Source organism: Bos javanicus, chromosome X (assembly GCF_032452875.1).
Source record: "Bos javanicus breed banteng chromosome X, ARS-OSU_banteng_1.0, whole genome shotgun sequence".
NCBI lineage: Eukaryota > Metazoa > Chordata > Mammalia > Artiodactyla > Bovidae > Bos > Bos javanicus.
The window spans coordinates 135,556,728-135,581,621 of NC_083897.1; the positions used below are offsets into that span (position 1 = coordinate 135,556,728).

The 24,894-nt window shown below is 38.4% G+C and overlaps 1 protein-coding gene across 2 annotated transcripts in view; it reads right to left on the reverse strand.

Moving 5' to 3' along the window:
- Window positions 1-20,554: 20,554 nt before the first annotated feature.
- The window catches only part of GLRA2 (glycine receptor alpha 2), a 208,477-nt gene continuing 204,137 nt past the window's right edge, over window positions 20,555-24,894 (reverse strand). For both annotated transcript variants that reach the window (XM_061408130.1, XM_061408129.1), the window contains exon 9: window positions 20,555-22,109. In XM_061408130.1, the coding sequence (XP_061264114.1) occupies window positions 21,831-22,109 (279 nt within the window). In that variant the 3' untranslated portion in view covers window positions 20,555-21,830. The remainder of the gene's footprint in view (window positions 22,110-24,894) is intronic.

Below are 24,894 nucleotides of genomic sequence, written 5' to 3' on the forward strand. Positions count from 1 at the left end.
GTTTGTATATCACTGTTTCAGAGGCTTTTGTCTTGTCATTTCTTCCATTAATAGCAAATTTTCTTCCTTAAAAATGACAATGACAGTTTTATCCCCTCATTGAGCTGCTATGATACATTGTGAAAATGGCTACAATTGTTCTACTTCTATCCATGATCTAGGGGAGTGCTCTCCCTCACTGACTCCAGGCTGGCCTCATGACTTCCTTAAGTCATCCTTGTCACCCCAGCCTGTGTTCAGCCAACGTCCAGACACATGAAAGAGGGCATCCTAGGCCATCCAGCCTCAGCCAAGGTGGCACAAACCAGAAGAATTGTTTAGCTGTCTTGCTGAGTTGTGAGAAATGATAGATTTTTCTTCTAATAAATTTTTGTTTTAAGCTTCTAAGTTTAGGGATGGTTTATTATATAGCAGAAACTAAACTTGTATAATATAAGTCAAAGAATGTTCTGTTACCAAAAAGACCTATATTTTTCAAAAATGTCTGTATCATAGAAGAAAGACCAAAGAATTGTCCCAGATTGGAGAAGAGTAAAGATGCATGAAAATTAAATGTAACATGTCCTACTGGATTAGGTCTTAGACTGCGTGGGGGAAATGTTCTAAAAGACATTGATGGGGATAATCGAAAAAATTAGAATATGGGCAATAGAATAGATAATTGTGACAGTATCAATCTTCTTAAAGTTGGTAATTATATTGTGACTGTAAGAAAATATCTTTGCTCTTAGGAAATAAACACTGAAGTGTAATGAGGTAAAGTGACATGATTTATGCCACCTACTCTCAGAGAAAAATAGCAATAATTATATTTTCTCTTAAAGAATAAGTCATAATAATAATGTGTATGAGAGAGAGAAAGGAGGGAGGGAGGAAGAGAGAGGGAGAGAATGAGGAGGAGGAAAGTGGGAGGAAGAGAGAATTATAAAGCAGTTGGGGCAAATGTTAAAAATTGATCAACCTGGATAAAGTTATAGAAAGGTTTTTTATACTATTCTTGTATCTTTAAGTCAAAAAATATTTTTAAAAAGGAGAAAGGAAAAACTCAGCAATTGAAGAAATAAAATATTAACTGATGTAGCTTTCTTCAGAAACCCCTAAAAACATTGTCTCAATATATTTGTTGTAGGCCAAAGCCAAGATAGGTATTTATATAGACATCAGATCTAGGGGCTTATGATTGAAATGGGAAATGGAGGATGCTAGAATCTTGTTCATATTATGCCCAAGACATGTGGAGGTCAACAGAAGCTCTTTAGGAGGTAGTGAAGAGGCTGAGGGAGAGGGGGCAGAATATCTGGATTTTTGTCTTCTTTCTGCCACAACTATCTTTAAGTTTTAAAGCAAGTTATTCAACTCCCTTGGCCTCAGTTTTCTTTATAGATTACATGGGAAAGTAACCTCTCAAGGGTCCTACTAATGCTGCTGCTGCTGCTGGTAAGTCGCTTCAGTCGTGTCCAACTCTCTGCGACCCCATAGACGGCAGCCCACCAGGCTCCCCCGTCCCTGGGATTCTCCAGGCAAGAACACTGGAGTGGGTTGCCATTTCCTTCTCCAGTGCATGAAAGTGAAAAGTAAAAGTGAAGTCACTCAGTCGTGTCCGACTCTTAGCGACCCCATGGACTACAGGCTACCAGGCTCCTCCATCCATGGGCTTTTCCAGGCAAAAGTACTGGAGTAGGGTGCCATTGCCTTCTCTGCTACTAATGCTAACATTTACAAAATACTTATAAAATGAAACCAAATATGTTGATCAGTGACTTCAAATGTTGTAATCTCAGTGACCCTTTGTTACTATGTAATAACTACACAAGCCATGTATTTATGGTTGTAGATAGGTGCCTCATTACGTATATAGAAGTATAGTGGGCATGGGCTTGAGTTATTGCATGGTTCCCCCTGTAGAAACTAGGCTATCTGGCATGATATTAGCAGAGAATGACTTTTACATGATCATGATGTTGGAGGGCCTCATTGGTGATCGGGGTAAGTGATATAGATTGCAAGGACTGGCATTAGCCAGGATCAACACCTTCTCCTCCCTCTCAATAAACACACATACATATAACCCTAGCTCCCCAAAATGACACAGGAGAGAAGAATCACAATGACAGAAATGACAGGGTGGCATATGGAACAGAAAGACACATTATAATCTGGAAGACATTCAGGATGGGGAACACATGTATACCTGTGGCAGATTCATTTCGATATTTGGCAAAACCAATACAATATTGTAAAGTTTAAAAATAAAATAAAAAAATAATTTAATTTAAAAAACAAAACAAAATAAATAAATAAATAAAAACATAAAAAAAAAACACAGCCCAAATAAGAATATCAATGTCACTGTGTAACAGTGTCTTGGACCCTTTTGTTATTGTCAGGGATTTGGGATATATAACACAAAATGGCATTTTTAGAAAAGTGGTAGATATCTCTGGTTCTTGGTACTCTGCAGCCTTATTATGCATCCTAACCATCTCACCTCCCTCTTCATGGCTTACTTTCACATTTCTCTCCTTCTGATCCTTTTTGCACCCCACCCCTCTTCAAAGGCTGGTGGCACTCAGGAGCAATATTTAAACACTTTGAGAGTCTCTCAAGGAAAGGATGCTATTTGTAAAAAACCTTTTTATTGTTATAAGTACAGCTTAATGACTTTTCACACATTGAATGTACTTTGTCGCCAGGCACCCACCCCCATTTCAAAAGAGGACACTACCTGCATCCCACAAGCCGTTCTCACTCTATTCCTAGTCAAGAGTTCCCTCTGAAGGTAGCCATCATTCTGACTTCTCATAGCGTATAAATTTTGTCTGCTTGGAACTTTATAATTAATTTGCACATGACTTTTATGGCCCAAGCACCTTCCACGCCATCTTACATGAAGCTTACACTGCTACTGAAGATGCTGAGGTTTAGAAGGGTTAAGTACACTGTGCAGAATCCCGTATTATTTGGATTAGAGCAGAGATTAGAACCCAGCCTGACTTGACTTCAAAGCCTGTTGTTGTTGTTATTTTAAATGATAGCTTACTATACATATGATCTCAGATTTAGGGCTATGCCAGACTATTTTCATACAATTTAATGATAAATGGTAGTGTCTTTCCAAGCAATGCTCTTTATTTTATTGATAACATTTCTAGCTATAAAAACTTTTAATGTGTGTATTATCTAGAAATGCTGGGGAAAGAAAAGAATGCAAAATGGTAGAGATCTGTGTTCTCTCTGTTCCCAGGTGAGGCAGAGATGCTACTTGTTTCCCCCAAATTTGAGCTCCCTTGTTGTAGTGTTGAGTTAGTGCTGGCAAACCAGAATCTATGTTACTTATCTTGCTTATATCTATTGGAACCACATGACAAATTCTCACTACAGAAATGTATGTGATAGTGATGTGTGTCATCTCCAGGCATAAATGGTTCAAAGCCGGTGTTCCTCCTTCTCCCTGTCTTTTTCTGCATGTCAGACAGACATAGACAACTCAGTGTGGGCCTTTAAGTCCATGGTGATGCTGAAGCCATCAAGGGAGTCTGAGTCCCAAATCACAGCTTGAAAGAGATGAAAGCTACCTGCGCATCAGGAATGCCCATTTGGACTTTGCAGGAGTGAAGAACAATAAACTTCTGTTGTGCTAAACCTCTGACATTTGGGGGCTTGTCTATTACAGCAGCTATTATTACCTTAGGGCTTCCCAGGTGGCGCTAGTGGTACAGAACCCACCTGCCAATGAAGGAGACAGAAGAGACACGGGTTCCATCCCTGGGTCAGGAAGATCCCCTGGAGAAGGGCATGGCAGGCCACTCCAGTATTCTTGCCTGGAGAATCACATGGACAGAGGAGCCCTGTGGGTGGAGTATAGTCCATAGGGTTGCAAACAGTTGGATACAACTAAAGTGACTTCACACACACACACACACACACACACAGTTACCTCAACTAATACACATGGGACATCTCCAGGCTCATCTCACCATTTCCTTCTACTTCCATCATTTGGATTCTGGTACTTTTTTCGTGTCTGAAACCCTAAAGACTTAATTCCCTGCCTTTTCTGACTGGCTAGAATCATAGGAAGTAAATGCTGTGCTCTTGTAGGGCCCTGATCTGATTATCTTTGTGAATCATCTTAAGCCCCATTATTTATTGCGTGTGCTGTGACAATGTGATGTAATTTAATGTAATTTAGCCTTTGAACCTCTTTGTTCTTTGTGAAGAAAGCCATTATAGAATGAAAAAAAAGGCTTTTTCAGTGGCAACAATAGAAAACTTAGTGGAACCTTTTTTATACATAGCCGTGAATTTGTACAGCTCTTTTATGCTTTTCAAACCTGAGCCCTCACGGAAGCTTTGTGACATGGGACGGGCAGCTTTTATTATCTCCAGTGGGCAGTTGAAGAAAATGAAGTGCAGAGAGGTTCAGTCATGCTGAACTAGAAACCACACTAGTGACTGCAGTCCACTGTCCTTTTGACTCATCTCTGATGCCCTTACGTCTGTGTCAGGAGTCAGAGAATTATGGCAGAACCTACCGAACCTCATTATGATCGGCTATTATTACAATTAAGATTCTTCAATCTGGGTCTGAAGAATTAGTAATTTAAAGAAATCAGTTTCCTAATAATTTCTTTACTGTTGACTTCTTGTGGGTTAATTTTACATGGTTAGTTCGCAAAGCCTTATTAGACTATCACGGGGCTGTGTTGTGGATGGATCACACAGCATTGTGGATGGATCACAGTATGACCATATCTGGCAGCTCATATGGTCATAACAATGACAATACTCTTGTCACAAGATCTGGGTAAGGATTTGGCACATTTTAAGCACAGATCTGAGCCCTCTATCTATAGATGTAAGCCCTTCCTCTTTTTTTCTACTTTAAGACTGGGAAACTAGCAAGTTTCCCAAATTCTGATGCTCACTAACTCTTTCTGCTGGCCTGTTTTCTTGTTTTCTTCCCAGTTTTATTGACATGGGGTTGACATACAGCACTGTATAGCTTTAAGATGTACAGTGTAATGATTTAACTTACATCATGAAATGATTACAAGTTTAGTGACCACCCATCATCTCATACAACATTAAAGAAATAGCCATTTTTTTTCTTGTGATGAGAACTCATAGAATTTACCCTTAAGAATTTTCATATGTAACAGTAGTGTTAATTATATTTATCAAGTTGTTTATCACATTCTCAGTATTTATTTATCTTATTACTGAAGTTTGTGCTTTTTGACTGCCTTTTATCCAGTTCCGCCTCCACTGCCTACCCATTTTTCTTACTTCCAGATTCACTCTGGCTGCATGCTATAGTCTCATGTGAATATTCCTTCCTTGGTTTGTCTGTCCATCAAGATTTGTCCTTTTTTCTCTGCTGACTTCTCTTCCTTATAGGTACAATTTCTTTGTAAGGCCTTCCCACCCTTAGCTTTCACATGATTTTCAAGTTAATTGACCAAACCATGAAGATTTTAATTCTCATGAGGTGCCGTCCCATCTGTCTTACGCCCCTGGTATGTAATGCCTTCCCTCATCCAACCTACTCTTCCTAGCCCTGCATGAGCCTTAGTTTCTATAATCAGAGTTTCTGCAGCCCTTCTCATATTCCTGTCCTCTAAACACTGCTGTGGGATGCTGCAGAAGAGCCCTGGAGAAGGGACCAGAAGTCCTGGATCTACTCTGACACTTCCAAGGACTTTGTGGCCCTGGGCAAGTCACATAGTGCTTCTGAGCCTCAGTTTCCATTTCTATAAAATGAGGGCATTTGGCTGATGACCTCAAAGTTCCTTTCCAGAAAGAAATTCTCTGAATTTAGGCTTGATTGACACTGATTAGATCCAGCCAATTTTGGGGCTCATGCCCTGTTTAGTTTTCTATAAACACCAGAGCAGATTCAGAAAGTCTTGGTTCATTTCCTAGCAGTAAGTACCTAAGGATTCAAATCAGTTGATCTCTTTGGGGAATAATTTGTCATGCATTTAATCTTTCTTCAGCATGCATTTACTGATTGTATTAGTTATCTATTGCTGCAAACAAATTTCCTTAGAATGTAGCAACTTAATACAACTAACATATATTTTTGCCCAGTTTCTTTGGATGAGGAATCTGTACAGGGCTTAACTGGGCTCCGTGGCTCAGAGTCTCTTACAAAGCTGGAAGCAAAGTGTCAGCCAGGACTACAATCAACTCAAGGCTCAAACAGTGGAGGATTTGTTCCCAAGACCATTTATATGATTATTGACAGCCTTCAGTTTCTTATAGGCCTCATAGGGTCTGAAGGGATTCAGTTTCTTGCTGGGTGTTGACCAGAGACCTCCCTCAGTTCCTTGCCACATAAGCCTTTCTGTAGGCAGTTCACAATATGGAGCTTGCTTCTTCAGAGCAAGTAAATAATAAGAGGAGAGAGAGCAAGACAGAAATCACAATCTTTTGTAATCTGACCCCAGATTACACCTGTCCCTTTTGCCGTATTTAATTTATTAGTGGAGACCAGCAAAGAGCTGTCTGCTTTTACCATTGAATTGTAAACTAATTGAAAAGTCAGACAGATAGGTAAGGCAGGTGGGAAGGCCAAATGCAGACATCTCTTGCTTAATACTGGTTTTCTGTTAGTTAAATTATATGTTCTGCACACAAATTCTAAAGGAGCCCTTTTGCAATTATTTTAAGTGGGAAAAAATATTATGTATTACAAATCAACCCATGCCCCCAACCAACTAAAGCACATTAAAATGCCCATATGTAAGAGCAAACTGTCATATCATGAGGTAAAATGCTTAAAACATGGCTTCCTTGACGCCAATAGTTAATATGATTGTTAACAAGCAGTTGCTTTGTCACAGTCACCTCTTAGTGTCAGCAACATCCTAGCCCTCTGTTGACACTGTGGAGAATGTCACAGTGTCTCTGCATGCTTCTGATTCATCCAAACTTGATTTATTCTAAATGCCAATTGTATTAGGAGTGAAACTTGAGAACATTTCTCACCCACTCTTTTGTTAAAAAGGTTGTATTGATTTTTAAGGCATAAATGTAATTTTTTAATACAACCCTCATTCCCCTGTGAAGTATTCAGGTGAAATTTCGATATTAATAACCAAGAGACATTTTCCTGAGAAAACATTAACCAAAGATACATTCTGTGTGGTATCTACCTGTGTCACTTTTTTTGCAAATAGTGCTGATATTGGAAAATGTGATTTACATCTGTGGGTGAGCAGGCTCTAAAACTCTGCTCTGTAGAATTATTCAGACTTATCTATTGAGTCATACATCATGCTGAAGAACCATGGGCTTTCCCTAAAGGGAAATGTTGAAAACATTTCCTTTATGGGAAACATTTCCATTATGTTGAAAGCTTATGGCAAGACCAGAGCACAACATGTAATTTTGGAAGATCAGCCATTCCCCAAGAGAAAGGAGAGAGGAGCGAGCAGGAAAACACTTTCAAACTTCCCAATCAGATTCAGTCCCTTTTCTAGGAAGGAGCTGAGAGAGGCCAGAAGAAATACCCCAGTAAGATCTCTCATGTAAAGAAAGCCCCTGAGTTTGGGAGACAAGACCCTTGCTACAAATCCTATAGTTCTAACACTTTACAAACATGAATCTCACAATGGTGTTGCAAATCAGGTGTTGCTATCATTTTTGCCATTACAGATGGGGGAATCTGAGACTGTAAGAGATTAAGCAACACATCAAAGGACCTGGGACAAAAAGGGGCAGAGAATGACACATTTGAGACTTGAACCCAGTCCTATCCAATGCTAAATCCTATAGCCACAGAGTGATAATACTGTACTGTTTTGCATAAAATACTTAAATCTTGATTGTAACCAGAAGTGAAATGTTGCTGAATTTTTAGCTGATAACATGGTAAATTTAGACAAATTTTAACTAGTAAAAAATTGTATCTGCATTTCTAGGATCGATTTTGTTTATGTCTTTGTCTAGGCCAGAAGTTTTCCTCCTTTGCTTAGGTCATGTTCAGCAGTAGATGAATCTTATCAGGTTACAACAGGAATATTTAATTTAAAAACTTTAGAGATCACCTCTCTTTCATCTTTGTCTGATCTCCTTTATACTCTGCAGCCAAAATTATGTTCTGAAATGCAAAATCAATCTTGTTCCTCCCCTGCTTAAAACCTTATAATGGCATACCATTACTTACAAGAGAAATCCCAAGGTCCTTAACCAGGCATGCAACTTTATATTTTTCATCCCTGCTTTTTTTTTTTCTAGACTTATTTCTTATTCCCATTCCAGAATAAGAGCCAGCCATTTTATGTTATCTGCGGCTGGCATAATTTCTCTATGAAGGAGGATGTGGAACACTAATAGTGAACACTGAATAATTTAGTAAAAATATAACCATAGAATCAGATCCCCAAAAGGTCTCAAATACAGCTCCAACTTGCCCACTAAGTGCCCCAAAGTACCCCTAAAATATTAATAATTAGTTAAGACTGTTTCTTAAAAATCCAGAGTACCCAATTATCAGTTTCAAGGCTTTTATTGTGTTTAGAAGTGACCATACGCTCCCAGCAAAACATCGGATTGTGTGTTTGTCCAACTAAATGGGAAAGGTGAATGTCACTGTTGGATTCTGAATACTTTGGAAGGCCGAGAAGCTGAGAATATATAGCTGGAATCAAGAAAAAATCATATCCTCAGTGGGACTAGAAAGGAAAGTGGGACTATTAAGTCAACCTTAATTCATTTTTAATCTGAGGTTTAGAGTTCTATTACCCCTGCAGTCAACCAACAGACTGGATAGAGCCAGGACACAGTAACTTAAGGTTGATATGTAGCCTGGTGTTGTCTTGCCACTTCATTAACAGCTTGTTAAACCAGTCACCGAAGCCAATAAGAAAATTCCTGGTAAGAGGGAACCAATAGGAGCACCATGGATTGAGCATATTGAATGTCACTTTGATATCTCCCAGAATTCACTAACAGACTTTTTTCTTAACCTGTCTTGATGTGTGATGTTCTGATATTTGCATTCTGCAGACTCTTACATATGAGCCCATTTTAATGACACTGGAGAGCAAAAAAGGGGAAAAAAATATAGATCCAGCCAAGGCTTTCTTGAGATCAATACCATAATTACATTTTAGACCCTCCAGGTATTAATCTCTTTTCTTTCAGAAAAGCAATTCCATTTTCCTAGCATTGGTCTTTTAGAAATATTACTGCTTCTTCATGGCTCTGTTGAATTTTTTTCCCCTTGAGGGAGAAGGAAAAGCAAGCTTTTCTTTTCACTGTCTTTGCTCCTATAGCCCTTCTCTTTTTTAAATTGAATGTTCATTCATGCTCTAAAAAGACCATGCACAGAGAAAGGGCTAATGTGACAATATTTTATAATATCAACAGCTTGAACATAAGCTGTTTTCAGTGCTCTCTGACACTCCTTGATTTCATTATTTTATTTAGCAAATGCTGTGTTTTTTTCCTCAAAAAATAATGCTAATACTATTTGTTAAGCACTTGTTATGGGCTAATGGTTTTTCTAAATACTTGATGTGAATTGACAAATTTAAATCACATTAGAACTCATGAAATAAGTACTGTTTTCACATTAGAACTCCAGTGCACGTAGAGTTTGAAACCTTTGCCCAAAGGCTCACAGCTAGTAAAGGCAGAACTAAGATTTGATCCCAGGCGGTCTCACTCTAGCACCTGCATGCCCAACCACTAAGCTATATCTGGCTGAATCTGTATGTACCTTACACTGCTACATGCATAGAAGGTTGTAAAAAATTAAACACAATTGGTGCATATACTGGGTTGAGTAGTGTTTCCCCCAAATTCATGTCCACTCAGAACCTCAGATTGTGACCTTGTTTTGAAATTGGATCTTTGTAGATATAATTAGTTAAGATGAGGTCATACTGACCTATACTCTGAAAACTATATGACACTGATGAAGAAAATTGAAAAGAATGTAAAGAAATAGAAAGACATTCTGTACTGTTGGATTAGAAGAATTAATATTGCTAAAATGGCCATACTACCCAAAGCAATCTACAGATGTAATGCACTCCCTGTCAAAATACCCATGACATTTTTCAGAGAACTAGAACAAATAATTTTTAAAAATACATGGAATCACAGAAGACTCTAACTTGCCAAAGCAATCTTGAGGAAAAAGAAGAAAGCTGGAGGTATTATCTGTCATGACTTCAGATTAGACTACAAAGCTATAGTAATCAAAGTAGTATGGTACTGGCACAAAAACAGACTTATAGATTAGTGGAACAGAATAGAGAACCCAGAAATAAACCCAGGTATCTAATCTACTACACTGGAGAAAAGACAATGTCTTCATTAGTGCTGCTGGGAAAACCAGACAGCTACCCATAAAAGAATGAAATTCCAACATTCTCTCACACCATATACAAAAATAAACTAAAAATGGATTAAAGACCTAAATCTAAGACTGAAAATAATAAAACTCCTAGAATAGAACATAGGCAGAACACTCTTTGACATAAGTTGTAGCAATATTTTTTGGAGCTATCTCCTAAGGCCAAAGAAATAGAAGCAAGATCAAATAAACAAATGGGACCTAATTAAACTTAAAGGCTTTTTCACAGCAGAGGACACCACTGATGAAACAAAAAGACAACTTATGGAATGGGAGAAAATATTTGCAAATGATATGGCCTATAGGAGGTTAATATTCAAAACATATAAACAGCTCATACAACTCAACATCAAAAAAACAAACAACCCAATCAAAAAAAAAAGGGGGGGAGCCAAAGACCTGAATGGGCATTTTTCAAAGAATACATACAAATGGATAACAGGCACAGGAAAAGATGTTCAACATTGCTAATTCTTAGAGAAATGCACGTCAAAACCACAATGAGATGTCACCTCATACCTGTGAGAATGGCTGTCATCAAAAACAACATATGTTGGTGAGGATGTGGAGAAAAGGGAACCCTTGTACACTGAATGTAAATTGATGCAGCCAATGGAAAACAGTATGGATGCTGCTCAAAAAAACTGAAAACAGAACTACCATATATCTGAAAAAAAAATGAACACACTATTTTGAAAAGATGCATGCCCCCCAGTGTTCCTAGTGGTGTTATTTACAGTTGCCAAGATATGGAAGCAACCTAAGTGTCCATCAACAGATGAATGGATAAAGAAGATGTGGTATGTACACACACACACACACACACACACACACACACACACACTAGATTACTACTCACCCATAAAAAGGAATGAAATTCTGCCATTTGTAGCAACATGGGTGGACCTGAGAATATTATGCTTAGTGAGATATCAAATACCATATGACATCAGTTATGTGTGGAATCTAAAAAATAAATGAATATGTATGTAGCAAAACAGAAACAGACTCATAGATACAGAAAACAAAGTAATGGTTATCAGTGGGGAGAGGAAGAGGGGAAGGGTAATATAGGGATATAGGATTAAGAGATACAGACTACTATGTATAAAATAGGTAAGCAACACAGTTATGTTGTACAGCACAGGGAATTCTAGCTGTTATTTTGCAGTAACTTTTAATGGTGTATACCTATAAAAGTATGTAATCAATATGCTGAACACTCCAAAGTAGCATAATATTATAAGTTGACTATACTTTGATTTTTTAAAAAAGATGAGCTCATACTGGATTAAGGTGGCCCCTGTACGGTGTTCTCATAAGCAGACAGAGTTTTGGAGAGAGAGAGAGATGCAGAGGTAAGACAGCCATATGAAGATGCAGGCAGAAATTGGAGTGATGCAGCTACAAGCCAAGGAGTGCCAGTCACCAGAAGCCATGAGGCAAGGAAGGATTCTTCCCTAGAACCTTCAGAAGAAATGTGTCCCTGTTCATACCTGGATTTCATGTTTCTGACCTCCAGAATTGTGAGAGAATAAATTTCTCTCAATAAATTAAGCCACCTAGTTTGTGATAATTTGTTATAGCATCCCTGATAGAGTGCCCTTGAAAGTCTCAGAGACTGTAGGGGAAATGGATAAGGAAATAAATAATTTTAAATGACATGAAATCTGCCCAAAATAAATATACTATACTCATCATGATAATTGTATATATGCTGCTAAGTCACTTCAGTCGTGTCCGACTCTGTGCAACCCCATAGACGGCAGCCCACCAGGCTTCCCCGTCCCTGGGATTCTCCAGGCAAGAACACTGGAGTGAGTTGCCATTTCCTTCTCCAATGCATGAAAGTGAAAAGTGAAAGTGAAGTCGCTCAGTTGTGTCCAACTCTTCGCAACCCCACGGATTGCAGCCCACCAGGCTCCTCCACCCATGGGATTTTCCAGGCAAGAGTACTGGAGTGGGGTGCCATTGCCTTCTCCAATTGTATATATAATGTATATCAATGTATATCAAGATCATTTTTATATTTAAGATGCAAAATAACATGACTAAGAGCACAGATTATGCAGAAAGAGTGACTGAATCTGAATCTCGGCTGTGACATTTCATTTATAAACTTTGTGCTCTTGGCAAGTTACTTTACCTCCCTGTGCCCTACTTTCCGCATCCCTAAAAGTTTTCAGATACTTTTGACATCTGTGGTTTCATTTTAGTCTCACAGCATCCTTGAAAGGTGGGCAGGTGAAGCAAATATCATCATCATTCTGCAGACATTGCCTAGTGTCCCATGCTAAAACATAGTGTTGTTTCCATTTCTTTATCCCTAGAATGATAATGGCAGTGATGACGATGGTTGTCATGCACCACATGCACAGATCAGGCTAGGATCTCTGATGGGAAAACACTCTTCTCTAGTTTACAGGAGAATAAACGGAGGCTACAAGAGAAACTTGCCCAAGGCTACCGTGCCTGTGATTACAGGATGATCTGGCAGAATTTTTTGTGAAAGCTATTGTAAACTGTCCTGGTGCTGCACAAATGTTAGTTAAATACAGCAAAAGTCCTAATAACTTTCTCCCACTGAACCTGGTATGCCAACTGAAACATTTTCAACACTTCAATCAGGAAAATAGTCTCCTCTCTGTATTAGGTCAAAGTGAAACAATAAGAATTCTATTTCTCCCTTTTACCAAAGATATTTGTTCAGACTGTCTATAGAAAGGGTCTTTTCACTTTTAGGCAGGCTTTTTGATGTTTAGATGATAATTTAAAATTGTAAGAGTTACAGTAGACCACACAAGAATAGATTTCATTCACAGGTGATAGATTCTGAATGATGTCCTAAGTGAAATAAAACATAAAATAAAGGTAGATATAGAGGGAAATTAGAATTACTATTTATTCAGGTACCAATTAATTTAGCTCTTACCTACAGTTGTATAAGTAGATATTATTATGTTATATATATTTTACAATATCTTCAATACTGTGACTTAGAGACATTAAAACTTTGCCAAAGGTCACCCTGACAAAAATGAGACAAAGGGAGAATTTGAACTCAGTTCTCACTCCACAAACTATGCCTATACAACAATGCCACCTGCCTTCCAAAAGAATGGGCAAATAATTACATAGAGGTAAAATCATTAAAAGGAGAAAAAGTTCCATTTCTGTTTCTACCTGGGATACGTGGAAAAAGCTGGTAGGATATTTAGAAAGGAACCAAGATAGTATTCAGGGGATTTTGCTTTCTGAGCCCAAAGTTACACCTATATGCTGTGTGGTATGAGGCATGTCACTAATGCTACATGTCTTGGTGCTGTCCAGTTCAGTTCAGTTCAGTTCAGTCACTCAGTCATATCCCATGGACTGCAGCATGCCAGGCTTCCCTGTCCATCACCAACTCCTGGAGCATACTCAAACTCATGTCCATAGAGTCAGTGATGCCATACAACCACCTCATCGTCTGTCATCCCTTTCTCCTCCTGCTTTCAATCTTTCCCAGCATCAGGGTCTTTCCCAATGAGTCAGTTCTTCGCATCGGGTGGCCAAAGTATTGGAGCTTCAGCTTCAGCATCAGTCCTTCCAATGAATATTCAGGATTGATTTCCCTCAGGATTGACTGGTTGTATCTCCTTGCAGTCCAAGGGACTCTCAAGAGTCTTCTCCAACACCACAGTTCAAAAGCATCAATTCTGCTGCACTCACCTTTCTTTATAGTCCAACTCTCACATCCATACATGACCACTGGAAAAACCATAGCTTTGATTAGATGGATCTTTGTTGGCAAAGTAATGTCTCTGCTTTTTAATATGCTGTCTAAGTTGGTCATAACTTTTCTTCCAAGGAGCAAAGGTCTTTTAATTTCATGGCTGCAGTCCCCATCTGCAGTGATTTTGGAGCCCCCCAAATAAAGCCTGTCACTGTTTTCATTGTTTCCCCATCTATTTGCCATGAAGTGATGGGATTGGATGCCATGATCTTAGTTTTCTGAATGTTGAGTTTTAAGCCAACTTTTTCACTCTCTTCTTTGACTTTCATCAAGAGGCTCTTTAGTTTTTCTTTACCTTCTGCCATAAGGGTGGTGTCATCTGCATATCTGAGGTTATTGATATTTCTCCCAGCAATCTTGATTCCAGCTTGTGCTTCATCCAGTCCAGCATTTCTCATGATGTACTCTGCATAGAAGTTAAATAAGCAGGGTGACAATATATAGCCTTGATGTACTCCTTTCCTGATTTGGCACCAATCTGTTGTTCCATGTCCAGTTCTAACTGTTGCTTCTTACCTGCATACAGATTCCTCAGGAGGCAGGTCAGGTGGTCTGGTATTCCCATCTCTTGAAGAATTTTCCACAGTTTGTTGTGATCCACACAGTCAAAGGCTTTGGCATAGTAAATAAAGCAGAAGTTGATGTTTTTCTGGAACTCTCTTGCTTTTTCATTGATCCAACGGATGTTGGCAGTTTGATCTCTGGTTCCTCTGTCTTTTCTAAATCCAGCTTGAACATCTGGAAGCTCATGGTTCATGTATTGTTGAAGCCTCCATTCGTTTACATATTGTCTTTGTTTTCATACCATAAGAGCTGCTGCTGCTGCTAAGTCGCTTCAGTTGTGTCCGACTCTGAGTGACCCCATGGACTGCAGCCTACCAGGCTCCTCCGTCTGTGGGATTTTCCAGGCAAGAGTACTGGAGTGGGGTGCCATTGCCTTCTCCATAAGAGCAGGGTTGAGTAATTTTAGCAGAGACGGTATGGCCTACAAAGCCTAACCATTTTACTATCTGGCCTTAAAAAGTTTGACCACTCCTGGTCTAGGGAAAGAGTGCCAGGCAGAAGAAATAGCACCAGCAAACGCTCTGCGGTAGAAGTGTGGTTGGCATGTTTAAGCGCTGGACACTATTCCTGGAGGGAGGGGTGGAAAAGGGTTGGGGTGGGGGTCAGATCGGAAGAGGGTTGGTGGGGGAGGTCAGATCACATGGCCACAGTGAAGGTTCTGACTTATTCTCTGAGTAAGATGGGACGCCATTGGAGGTTAAATGTAGAGTGGCATGATCTGATTTATGCCTGGAAAGGAGCTTTCTTGAACTGTCTTCCTTTTATCTCTTCTGCCTTTCTCCCTACCCTGCCATTAAAGCCTTCTCCTCAGAAAGTAGGGCTAGCTTAAGAAATGATTAGCCATAGAAGGGATGCAGCCTTGGTTAGTTCTAATCCTTGCATGTGAAGAGTCTCCTAGCTCTTGATTCTATCATTTTTGAGGACCGGGAACTTCTGACGAGACTTCAGTGTGTGTGAGGACTGACCAAACTGTCTACTCCATGACCAGTCCTACTGGGAAAAGGCTGGTGTAGCACGCACTACACAAAGAGCAACCCAGAGCTTTGCTCTCCTCTTTGAAGACACATTCACCTATTTATGAATCATTTATGCCAAATTAATAATGAAAATTCTTAAAGAGATGGAAATACCAGACCACCTGACCTGCCTCTTGAGAAACCTATATGCAGGTCAGGAAGCAACAGTTAGAACTGGACATGGAACAACAGACTGGTTCCAAATAGGAAAAGGAGTATGTCGAGGCTGTATATTGTCACCTTGCTTATTTAACTTATATGCAGAATACATCATGAGAAACGCTGGGCTGGAAGAGCACAAGCTGGCATCAAGATTGCCGGGAGAAATATCAATAACCTCAGATATGCAGATGACACCACCCCTATGGCAGAAAGTGAAGAGGAACTAAAAAGCCTCTTGAGGAAAGTGAAAGAGGAGAGTGAAAAAGTTCGCTTAAAGCTCAACATTCAGAAAACGAAGATCATGGCTTCTGGTCCCATCACTTCATGGGAAATAGGTGGGGAAACAGTGTCAGACTTTATTTTTCTGGGCTCCAAAATCACTGCAGATGGTGATTGCAGCCATGAAATTAAAAGACGCTTACTCCTTGGAAGGAAAGTTATGACCAACCTAGATAACATATTGAAAAGCAGAGACATTACTTTGCCAACAAAGGTCTGTCTAGTCAAGGCCATGGTTTTTCCAGTGGTCATGTATGGATGTGAGATTTGGACTGTGAAGAAAGGTGAGTGCAGCAGAATTGATGCTTTTGAACTGTGGTGTTGGAGAAGACTTTTGAGAGTCCCTTGGACTGCAAGGAGATCCAACCAGTCCATTCTAAAGGAGATCAGTCCTGGGTGTTCTTTGGAAGGAATGATGCTAAAGCTGAAACTCCAGTACTTTGGCCACCAAATGCAAGGAGTTGACTCATTGGAAAAGACCCTGATGCTGGGAGAGATTGGGGGCAGAAGGAGAAGGGGACAACAGAGGCTGAGATGGCTGGATGGCATCGCTGACTTGATGGATGTGAGTCTGAGTGAACTCTGGGAGTTGGTGATGGACAGGGAGGCCTGGTGTGCTATGATTCATGGGGTCGCAAAGACACAGACAGACTGAGTGACTGAACTGAAGTGAACTGAATAATGAACTTTCTAAATTCTGGCTCATGGTCCAGAAACATCTAATACACATTACCCTCACCTTGGAGGAAGCTGAATTGCTCATTATTTTTGAGATGCATTTTCACCAAAGTAGTAATATTGTATCTTTTCTTTAGTGAGGACATGTGTGACAGTGTGAGGGTAATTTTCCCTCCTTCAAAAATGGGAATAAATAACTTGTAAACTAAATTCCATTGGTCTTTTTTTCAACTCCAGTGTGTTTTGGATCATTCAGTAACACAAGACATATACTCTCAGTGAACATGTTCTTAATACTATATGCACCATTTGAACTACCTCTCTTAGGCATTTTCAACAGAAATATTGTATGCTGTCCTTTACCAATTTATTTAGTTATCCATGAATATGGATCATTGGACAATGACTTTTTACTTTCCAGGCTTTTATTTTCTTAGACAGTGTGGTCTCCAGTGGATCTTCCCAACCCAGGGATCGAACCCAGGTCTCCCGCATTGCAGGCGGATTCTTTACCAGTTGAGTCACAAGGGAAGCCCATGGATATAGTAAAAGGAAATAATCTGAGGAGTTAGGAAACAAACATGGCAGATGTTCAACTTCTAATATGATAGATGACTTGAGTGAGGTATATGATTCATGGAGCTTCTGTTTATTTATCAATTCTTTGTGATCTGGCTACCTTGGATTATTATTAGAATTGAATGCTGTTGTAGACATAAAATCATGTTGATATGTTGAAAACACTATATGAATATGAAGTTGTGGTGCTATTTTATACTTTGTGATCTGTGAAGAGCATACATTACTTGAATCATTCAGTCTATACTGAAAAAAAAAGAAAAAAGCCAAACCCAAACTGGTGAAAATAAGAAAAAGTTTAAAGCGGAAGTTAAAAGGAATTTAAAAAGAGCATTTGGCAGATATACAGCTTATATTCATTCGACAAATTGGCTTCAGGCTTAAACTAGGAGATGCAAAAATCCTAAAAAATATTCCGAAGTGTTTTTTTTTTTTCTTTTTCCAAAGTGGTGAATCATATGATACGGAATTTTATGCTGTGTTTTGGTTAGAACCTACATATTTGATATTAAAGGAGTAAGCAAAATGTAAAGTGACATTCATTTAATGTTTATTGGGAAATTTGCTTTCAGAATTTGACAGGTTTTTGCAGTGGCATAGATGTAGCACGTGTGTGTAGGCTCAGTTACGTCCGACTCTTGGTGACACCACGGACTGTACCCTTCCAGGCTTCTCTGTCCATAGATGAGGAGCTTAGTGCTAATACTGTTTGGAAGGATTTTTAAAAATCAACAGCCAGTCTGGTTTGTAGAATCTGTTTTGGACCAAGGTGTTTGAGAGTGCCGTAAAGAGTCTTAAGCCTTGAATCATCTCAGTCTGTTCGTAAAACCAAGTGGTAGGAATTGAAAAATGTTTAAAAGTCAAATCCCCAAGTAATCCATTATTTGAAAAGTGGTAGCAGTAGTTGGTTACTTCTCATTGCTTGAGTGGAAAAAAACTTATGTAAACTTTGTCCAACAGGCACAGCATAGCCTCCTTCACCAACTTTTTACTTAATGATAGTAATAATACTCATTGAGCATTCCAGCTTTGGCAGGCAGTGCAGAAAACCCTTAGAAACATAACCATTTTCTTCCAGAAGCTTCCAGTCTAATGAAAACTAGTGGTAAATTCTTTTCCTCAGAGCCATGATTTTACTTTTGAACTATTTTCTTGTACTGTTGTGAAAGAAAAAATGTCCTCAATTCCTCCATTATAAGGGAATTATGTATTTTGTCAGAATATGTGGTGCTTAAAAATCTTTCCCTTGAGATTTTATTTATAAACCTAAATTCAAGAGTGATTTCTAATGAAAGACGAATTCCATATGATGTAACTTATGGGTGGAATCTAAAATACAGCACAAATGAACCTATAGATGAAACAAAAGCAGACTCACAGATATAGATAACAGATTTGTGGTTGCCAAGGAGGAGGGGAGGAGGGAGAGAGAAGAACTGGGAGTTTGAGGTTGGTAGATGCAAACTATTTTATATAGGGTGGATAAACAACAAGGTTCTAATGTATAACACAGGGAGCTGTATTCAATATCTTGTAATAAACCATAATGAAAAAGAATATGAAAATGAATATATATATATATGTATATAACTGAGTCACTTTGCTCTACATCAGAGATTGACACAACATTATAAATCAACTATACTTAATTTTTAAAAAAGGTCTTCCCACTGAATGTGGACTATAATTAGAGAAAAGTCAAGAACACTACTTGTCATCTAGGATGTCTTTACCTACTTGTGTGGCTGGCATATACATTTAGAGGTGAATATTCAAACATTTTTTCTAATGTGGGGACTACACCCTCCCTCTGAAAATTATACAGCCAGTATACACTTTGATTAGACATGATTGTTTAGCTTTGGATTTTCCACCAAGGTGCCTCCCCATCCCATCATATGTAGCCTCAGGGCTCTTCCTAGTACACTTACGGGGTCAGGCCCATCTTTGGGAGGCATTTTAAGCCTCAATTTTACTACTTTTCCATGGGAGCAAAAGATTTGAGACCAATCAAAGACTTTGCCTTATTTGTTTGGAAAGGAGTGAGCAATAAGACAGAAATAGTGTTTTGGGAAAAAGGCAAAAAGCATGGCATTAATCTAGCCGAGCTAGGAATTGTGTAGCTTCTTACCCAGTATAGTACAATTCATAATAATAATACTAATTTTATTATTATCTGTTAGTTATTGAGAATTTACTATCTGCTAGACACCAAGTTAATGGTTTTACTTGCATTTTTCTCAGTTTATCCTCTTAAAAGTCTCTGAAATAGGAGCTACTCAGAAAAAGCAGATAACTTATCTACGGTAACCCTGTTGATAGGTGGCTGAGCTAGTCTGTCTAATTCTAAAATTCATGCTTTTAGCCGTTCTGCAATATTCCTTTCTATGGAAATGATTCAATATTTGAATAGGTTTAAAAGGCCATAAACATCAGCTTAGGAATCCACGTCTTCCTGAAAATTTTATGATGGATACCTTTAGTTAAGAAAAGGGCCTCCCTGGTGGCTCAGACGGTAAAGCGTCCGCCTGCAATGCGGAAGACCCGGGTTCGATTCCTGGGTCGGGAAGATCCCCTGGAGAAGGAAATGGCAATCCACTCCAGCACTCTTGCCTGGAAAATCCCATGGACGGAGGAGCCTGATAGGCTACAGTCCATGGGGTCGCAAAGAGTTGGACAAGACTGAGCGACTTCACTTTATCTACAAGGGCCAAGATGAGTTACGTCTATTTCACTGGGGTTCTCAGAATTATTTTTCATCATGGAACTCTATTCCTGACAAAAGCAGGATGGATAGGTGGACAGGTTGATATTTTAAATTTCTTTTCAGTTTGGTATTTTATGATTCCTAAGTGCTCTTGGAAGTGTTCTGTATCTCATGTCCAGTATTAGCTTCTGTTTACAATGACTACTAATACTTCCTTATCTCCATTTCCCTGTTTCTACAATGAGAATGATGTATTTTTTCTTTCTTCATGGGGGTACTATGAGCTACATTTTTATATTACAACAAAAGTATAATAGCTATGTAAATACTTCAAGTTTATGAGGAAGACCAGAAACAAAAATCTAAGTTACCATTCTCATCTAAATTATTTACATTGTAATGCAAAAGTGAAAAGACTTAGCTTCTGTGGCACACTTAGCTTTATTGAAATTGAACAAATATTTTTAATAACCCCTTTTACAGCACATGTAAAATTTAATTTTTTCATTATATTTTTTTACAGGTTGTCTTTTATCTGAGTAAGCAAAAATACGTCTTTTTTTTTTTTCTTACTTAAAACATGTAGCCAGGATTCAAACCACATAGCTCTGGTACCAAAAAGGAAACAGGTTATGAAAATCACAGTACAACTTTAAAATTCTTTAAATTAGTTAAAGATATTTCAAACAATATTCACTTGGATTGACAGTAGAAATCATGGGTCAGTTGACATTAAGATTAATAGTTACACCTACAATGAAAGCAGAAATGGGAAATTCAGGCTAATATGAGCTACATCGTTCAGGACACATCATCTTCATAAATACTGTGGCTGAGAGGCTGCAATGGCTAGGTCACGCTTGAGCACTTAATTGCACGTAAATATAGGCAAAGCAGAAAAAAACTGTTGTGTGCTAACTTGGATCTAAAAGAAAATGGGCATTCATTTTCAAGAGGGTATATGATCAAATCAGTTTCACAATATACAATTCAAATCCCCAAATTGCATCTAGGAAAGAAAAAGAATATTAAAATGCACACTTACACAGACAATAAAGTAGAAACCTGTTCTTTGTGATTGGTATGTATTGTTGTTGTTGTTTTCTCAATAAGTAGAAATTATTTATGACCACAAAAGGATTTCTCAGGTGAAACACTAATTACAGACATTGTAAAGAACATAGCTCAGGAGGCTGTTTTAAAAACAAGGCAGCATTTTCCTGAAAAAGTTTGGTCCTCAACTCACTATAGGCTAGTCACTATGGTCAGATGGTAAGCATTTTCCTTGCGTGTGTGTGTGTGTGTGTGTGTGCACGTGCGTGCATGCACACACATGTGTTCAAACTATCTTTTCAGTTCCAGAATTAGTTCAAACCAAACCAAAAAACAAATAGCCCTCAAGTACTTGACGTTGCATATCATGTCTAATTAATGCATCATCTGAAAGAGCAATGCTAAAGACTATGAATGTAATTATGCTCACGTGATTCTGCAAAACCTTAATTTTGTGCAAACATTTTCCTTCATCGCCCGGATAACTTATCTTTATTCATGTAGGTGCCAGGAAACCCACCCCCATGATCCTCCCTCCCCCCTCCCCCAGTCTTCTCCTCTGTCAAAGTGATATGAAGACAATTTCACTGTGTATTTACAAGCACAGCAGTTAGGCAAGAAGGTCCCAGGATCTGAAGAGCACATCTATTTCTTATGGATATCTTCATGCCGAATGATCTTGTATGTGATCCAGTAAAAGATGTTGAAAATGAGGAAGGCCAATGGGAAGGCAGCTCGAGAAATCGTGTCAATCCTTTTTGCCCGGTCCACAAACTTCTTCTTGATGGCATCTGCATCTTTGGGGGGCTGTGGGAGCTGGTTGGCAGGTGTGGCCTTGACAGCTGTTCCATCTTTCACTTGAAGGCAGTGACCCATTCCATAACCACTGAAATTAAAACGACTTTCACGAGTAACATCTTCTTCCTGGGAGAATAAAGACAGAGGAAGTACAGATTGGTTGTCAGTCAAATCAGATGGAAGATGCTTAAAATTCTTCAGAAGGAAAAGGGTAAATCACAGTTAACTGGTAGTGTGGGAGGCTTTTGGAATGGGAAGTTGTCTTTCAAGTTCAACTCAGTTATTCATGGAACAGATATAGTTCATTAACTTTTTAAGACTCAGAAATTAAGGGTAAGAATAATGACTCTGTGGTCATTTTAATTAAATGAAAAATAGAAACACCTATATTATATCCAGCACTGACTTTCCCGAAATCTAGTTTATTAATCCACAGCTTTGGATAGATTTGTTTTTAAAGCCAAGTCTTCAAATCCAAGTACTATACTCTAGATTTCTAAAGAGGACAGTTCATTCATACACTCATTCACTTAATCATTCATTTACCCATTCATTCATTCAATAAAGCATTTACTGAATCCCCATCATGTTCCTGAGCTGTTGTGGCCCATTCACAGCCCAGTTCCTTCCATTAACCTTGGCTTTAATATTAGTGTTAGATTTAAGATTAACTCCTTAAATGTATACCTTTCCCCCCTCCAACCCTCTAGTTCATCTCAGTTGGATATCAGAGATTAAATATTCATTGTTTGGTGTTCAATATTTCTACCATGGCTAATTTTTCTACTGTCAGTTTTTTACATTGCTTCTTTGGCTATTCATCTCTATCATATTTAAACATATGTCATTTTAGCTCATGTCAGTACCTCATTTCTACATGAATCAGATAAAAGACTGCAAAGTCATAACCTCTGGGTAAAGAGAAAATACCCTTCATAGAGACAAAAGTATGGAATTTGGGTGTGTGGTTGGGTTGAAAAGGTAGGATTGAAATGATCTGCTTAATAAAAATTTAATTCTAAATAGTCATCGATTGAATCATCTTCTGCAACTAGATTAGTGCTTTCTATAATACTGTGCCACCCTTTTGACTCACCAAAGATATCGCACTCTTTATCTTTCCAGAGAATAATATTATGTTAATTAATTTGGTTACATTTTCCCAAAAGACAGTAAAATTCGGTATTTTATTTCATCACTATTTATTGCATGTCAGTTGCGCTTTCACGCATATAAAAGGTATACTAAATGAAGGACTTCTTAAAAATTTTATTGGAGTTTAGTTGATTTACAATGTTATATTAGTTTTAGGTGTAGAGCAAAGTGACTCAGTTATACATATATGTATATCCATTCTTTTTCAGACTTTTTACCCACATAGGTTATTACAGAATATTGAGTAGAGTTCCCTGTACTATGCAGTAGGTCCTTGTTGGTTACCTATTTTATACATAGTAGTGTGTACATGTTAATCCCAAGCTCCTAATTTATCCCTGCCCCTCCACATTTCTCCTTTGGTAACTGTAAATTTGTTTTTGAAATCTGTGAGTCTATTTCTGTTTTATAAGTAAGTTCATTTGTATCATTTGAATGAAGGACTGTTAACATAATATTAGTGAGGGAAAGCCCAACTGTAACCCAAATGGTACAACAAAGACAAATTTATGTGAGGAAAGTCAGGCCAAAGCTCTTCTAATAAAATAATTGTAAAACTACTCCTTTATAAAACCATCTTCCCAATACTTTTTTGTATTTGAGACTGTCTTTCACAAGTTGGTTCAGGATACTCTGTCTCATTTCTTAACAAAATGTAAGTAGGATTTTTCATTCAACAATTAGTTGTTGAGTGTGGAGTGTATGGCAAGCGTTTTGCTAGATGCTGGGAGACATGTGATGAAGTTGGACAAGAGCCCTACCTGCATGGAGCTTTTAGAACTCAGTGGAAGTGGCCAAACTAAAGACATTTTCATGTAAGGGACGTGGCTAAGAAAACCCAGCTGGATATTTGAGTACTGCTACGTGCTCAGCTCTATAAGCTCTATAGTAGAGACTTCAACTGGACTCAGATTCAAATAGTAAATCTACTTTCTTTGCCTTAAAATGGGAATGATATATTTTATAGGTGCAAAAGTTTCAAATAAGTATTTACAAATGTGGAATAAACAGATATATTAATCATTACAGCATCATTGGAAGACTCATTAGTTAGCAAGTAAAGAAACACACAGGTCTCTAGGAGGAGGGAATGTGTTAGTTATGAGTTATAAGCAGTCTTATTCTTCCTACCTACTAACTTGTAATTAGATCTGAACCAGTGTGTGAGAGAAATAGAAATGCTGTCAATTGGTTTAGTAAATAGATATAGACTAGGAATTTGGCTGTTTGGGTTCTAAGCGTGGCTCCAAGGTTTATAAGCTGTGTTTTTCCTTAGGCAGGATATTTATTCTTTCAAGGCTTGGAGACCCCATGCCAAAATATTGAGGCTTGACTAGGTCTGTGGGTCTCAGCTTTGGATGCTAGGGAAGTTTTACAAGTTATATTTCTGCCTGCTTCCCCTCCTAGCCTCTTCCAGACCAAGTGAATCACAATCTCTGGGAATGAGAATGGAGAATCCATATTTTTTTTAAAAAATCCAATGTCTCTAATACAAATGGTTGGAAACCAGTGGCCTAGATCAGCTCTAATGTCCAGCTCTAAAATGCTGAACCTAGTCTATGTTATTAAGTCTAAGATAATTTTTTAAGTGAAAATCAGCCCTCAAAATATATTTCCCCTTATCTGCCTAAAATTACTGTGCTGTTTTTCCTTTCCATATCTGTAGAATCTTACAAATTGCTGTTCTGTATCAACACTTAGAAAGTCATGACTAAGTGTAGAAAGTCATGACTAAGTGTATAGTTCACTGCCTGAG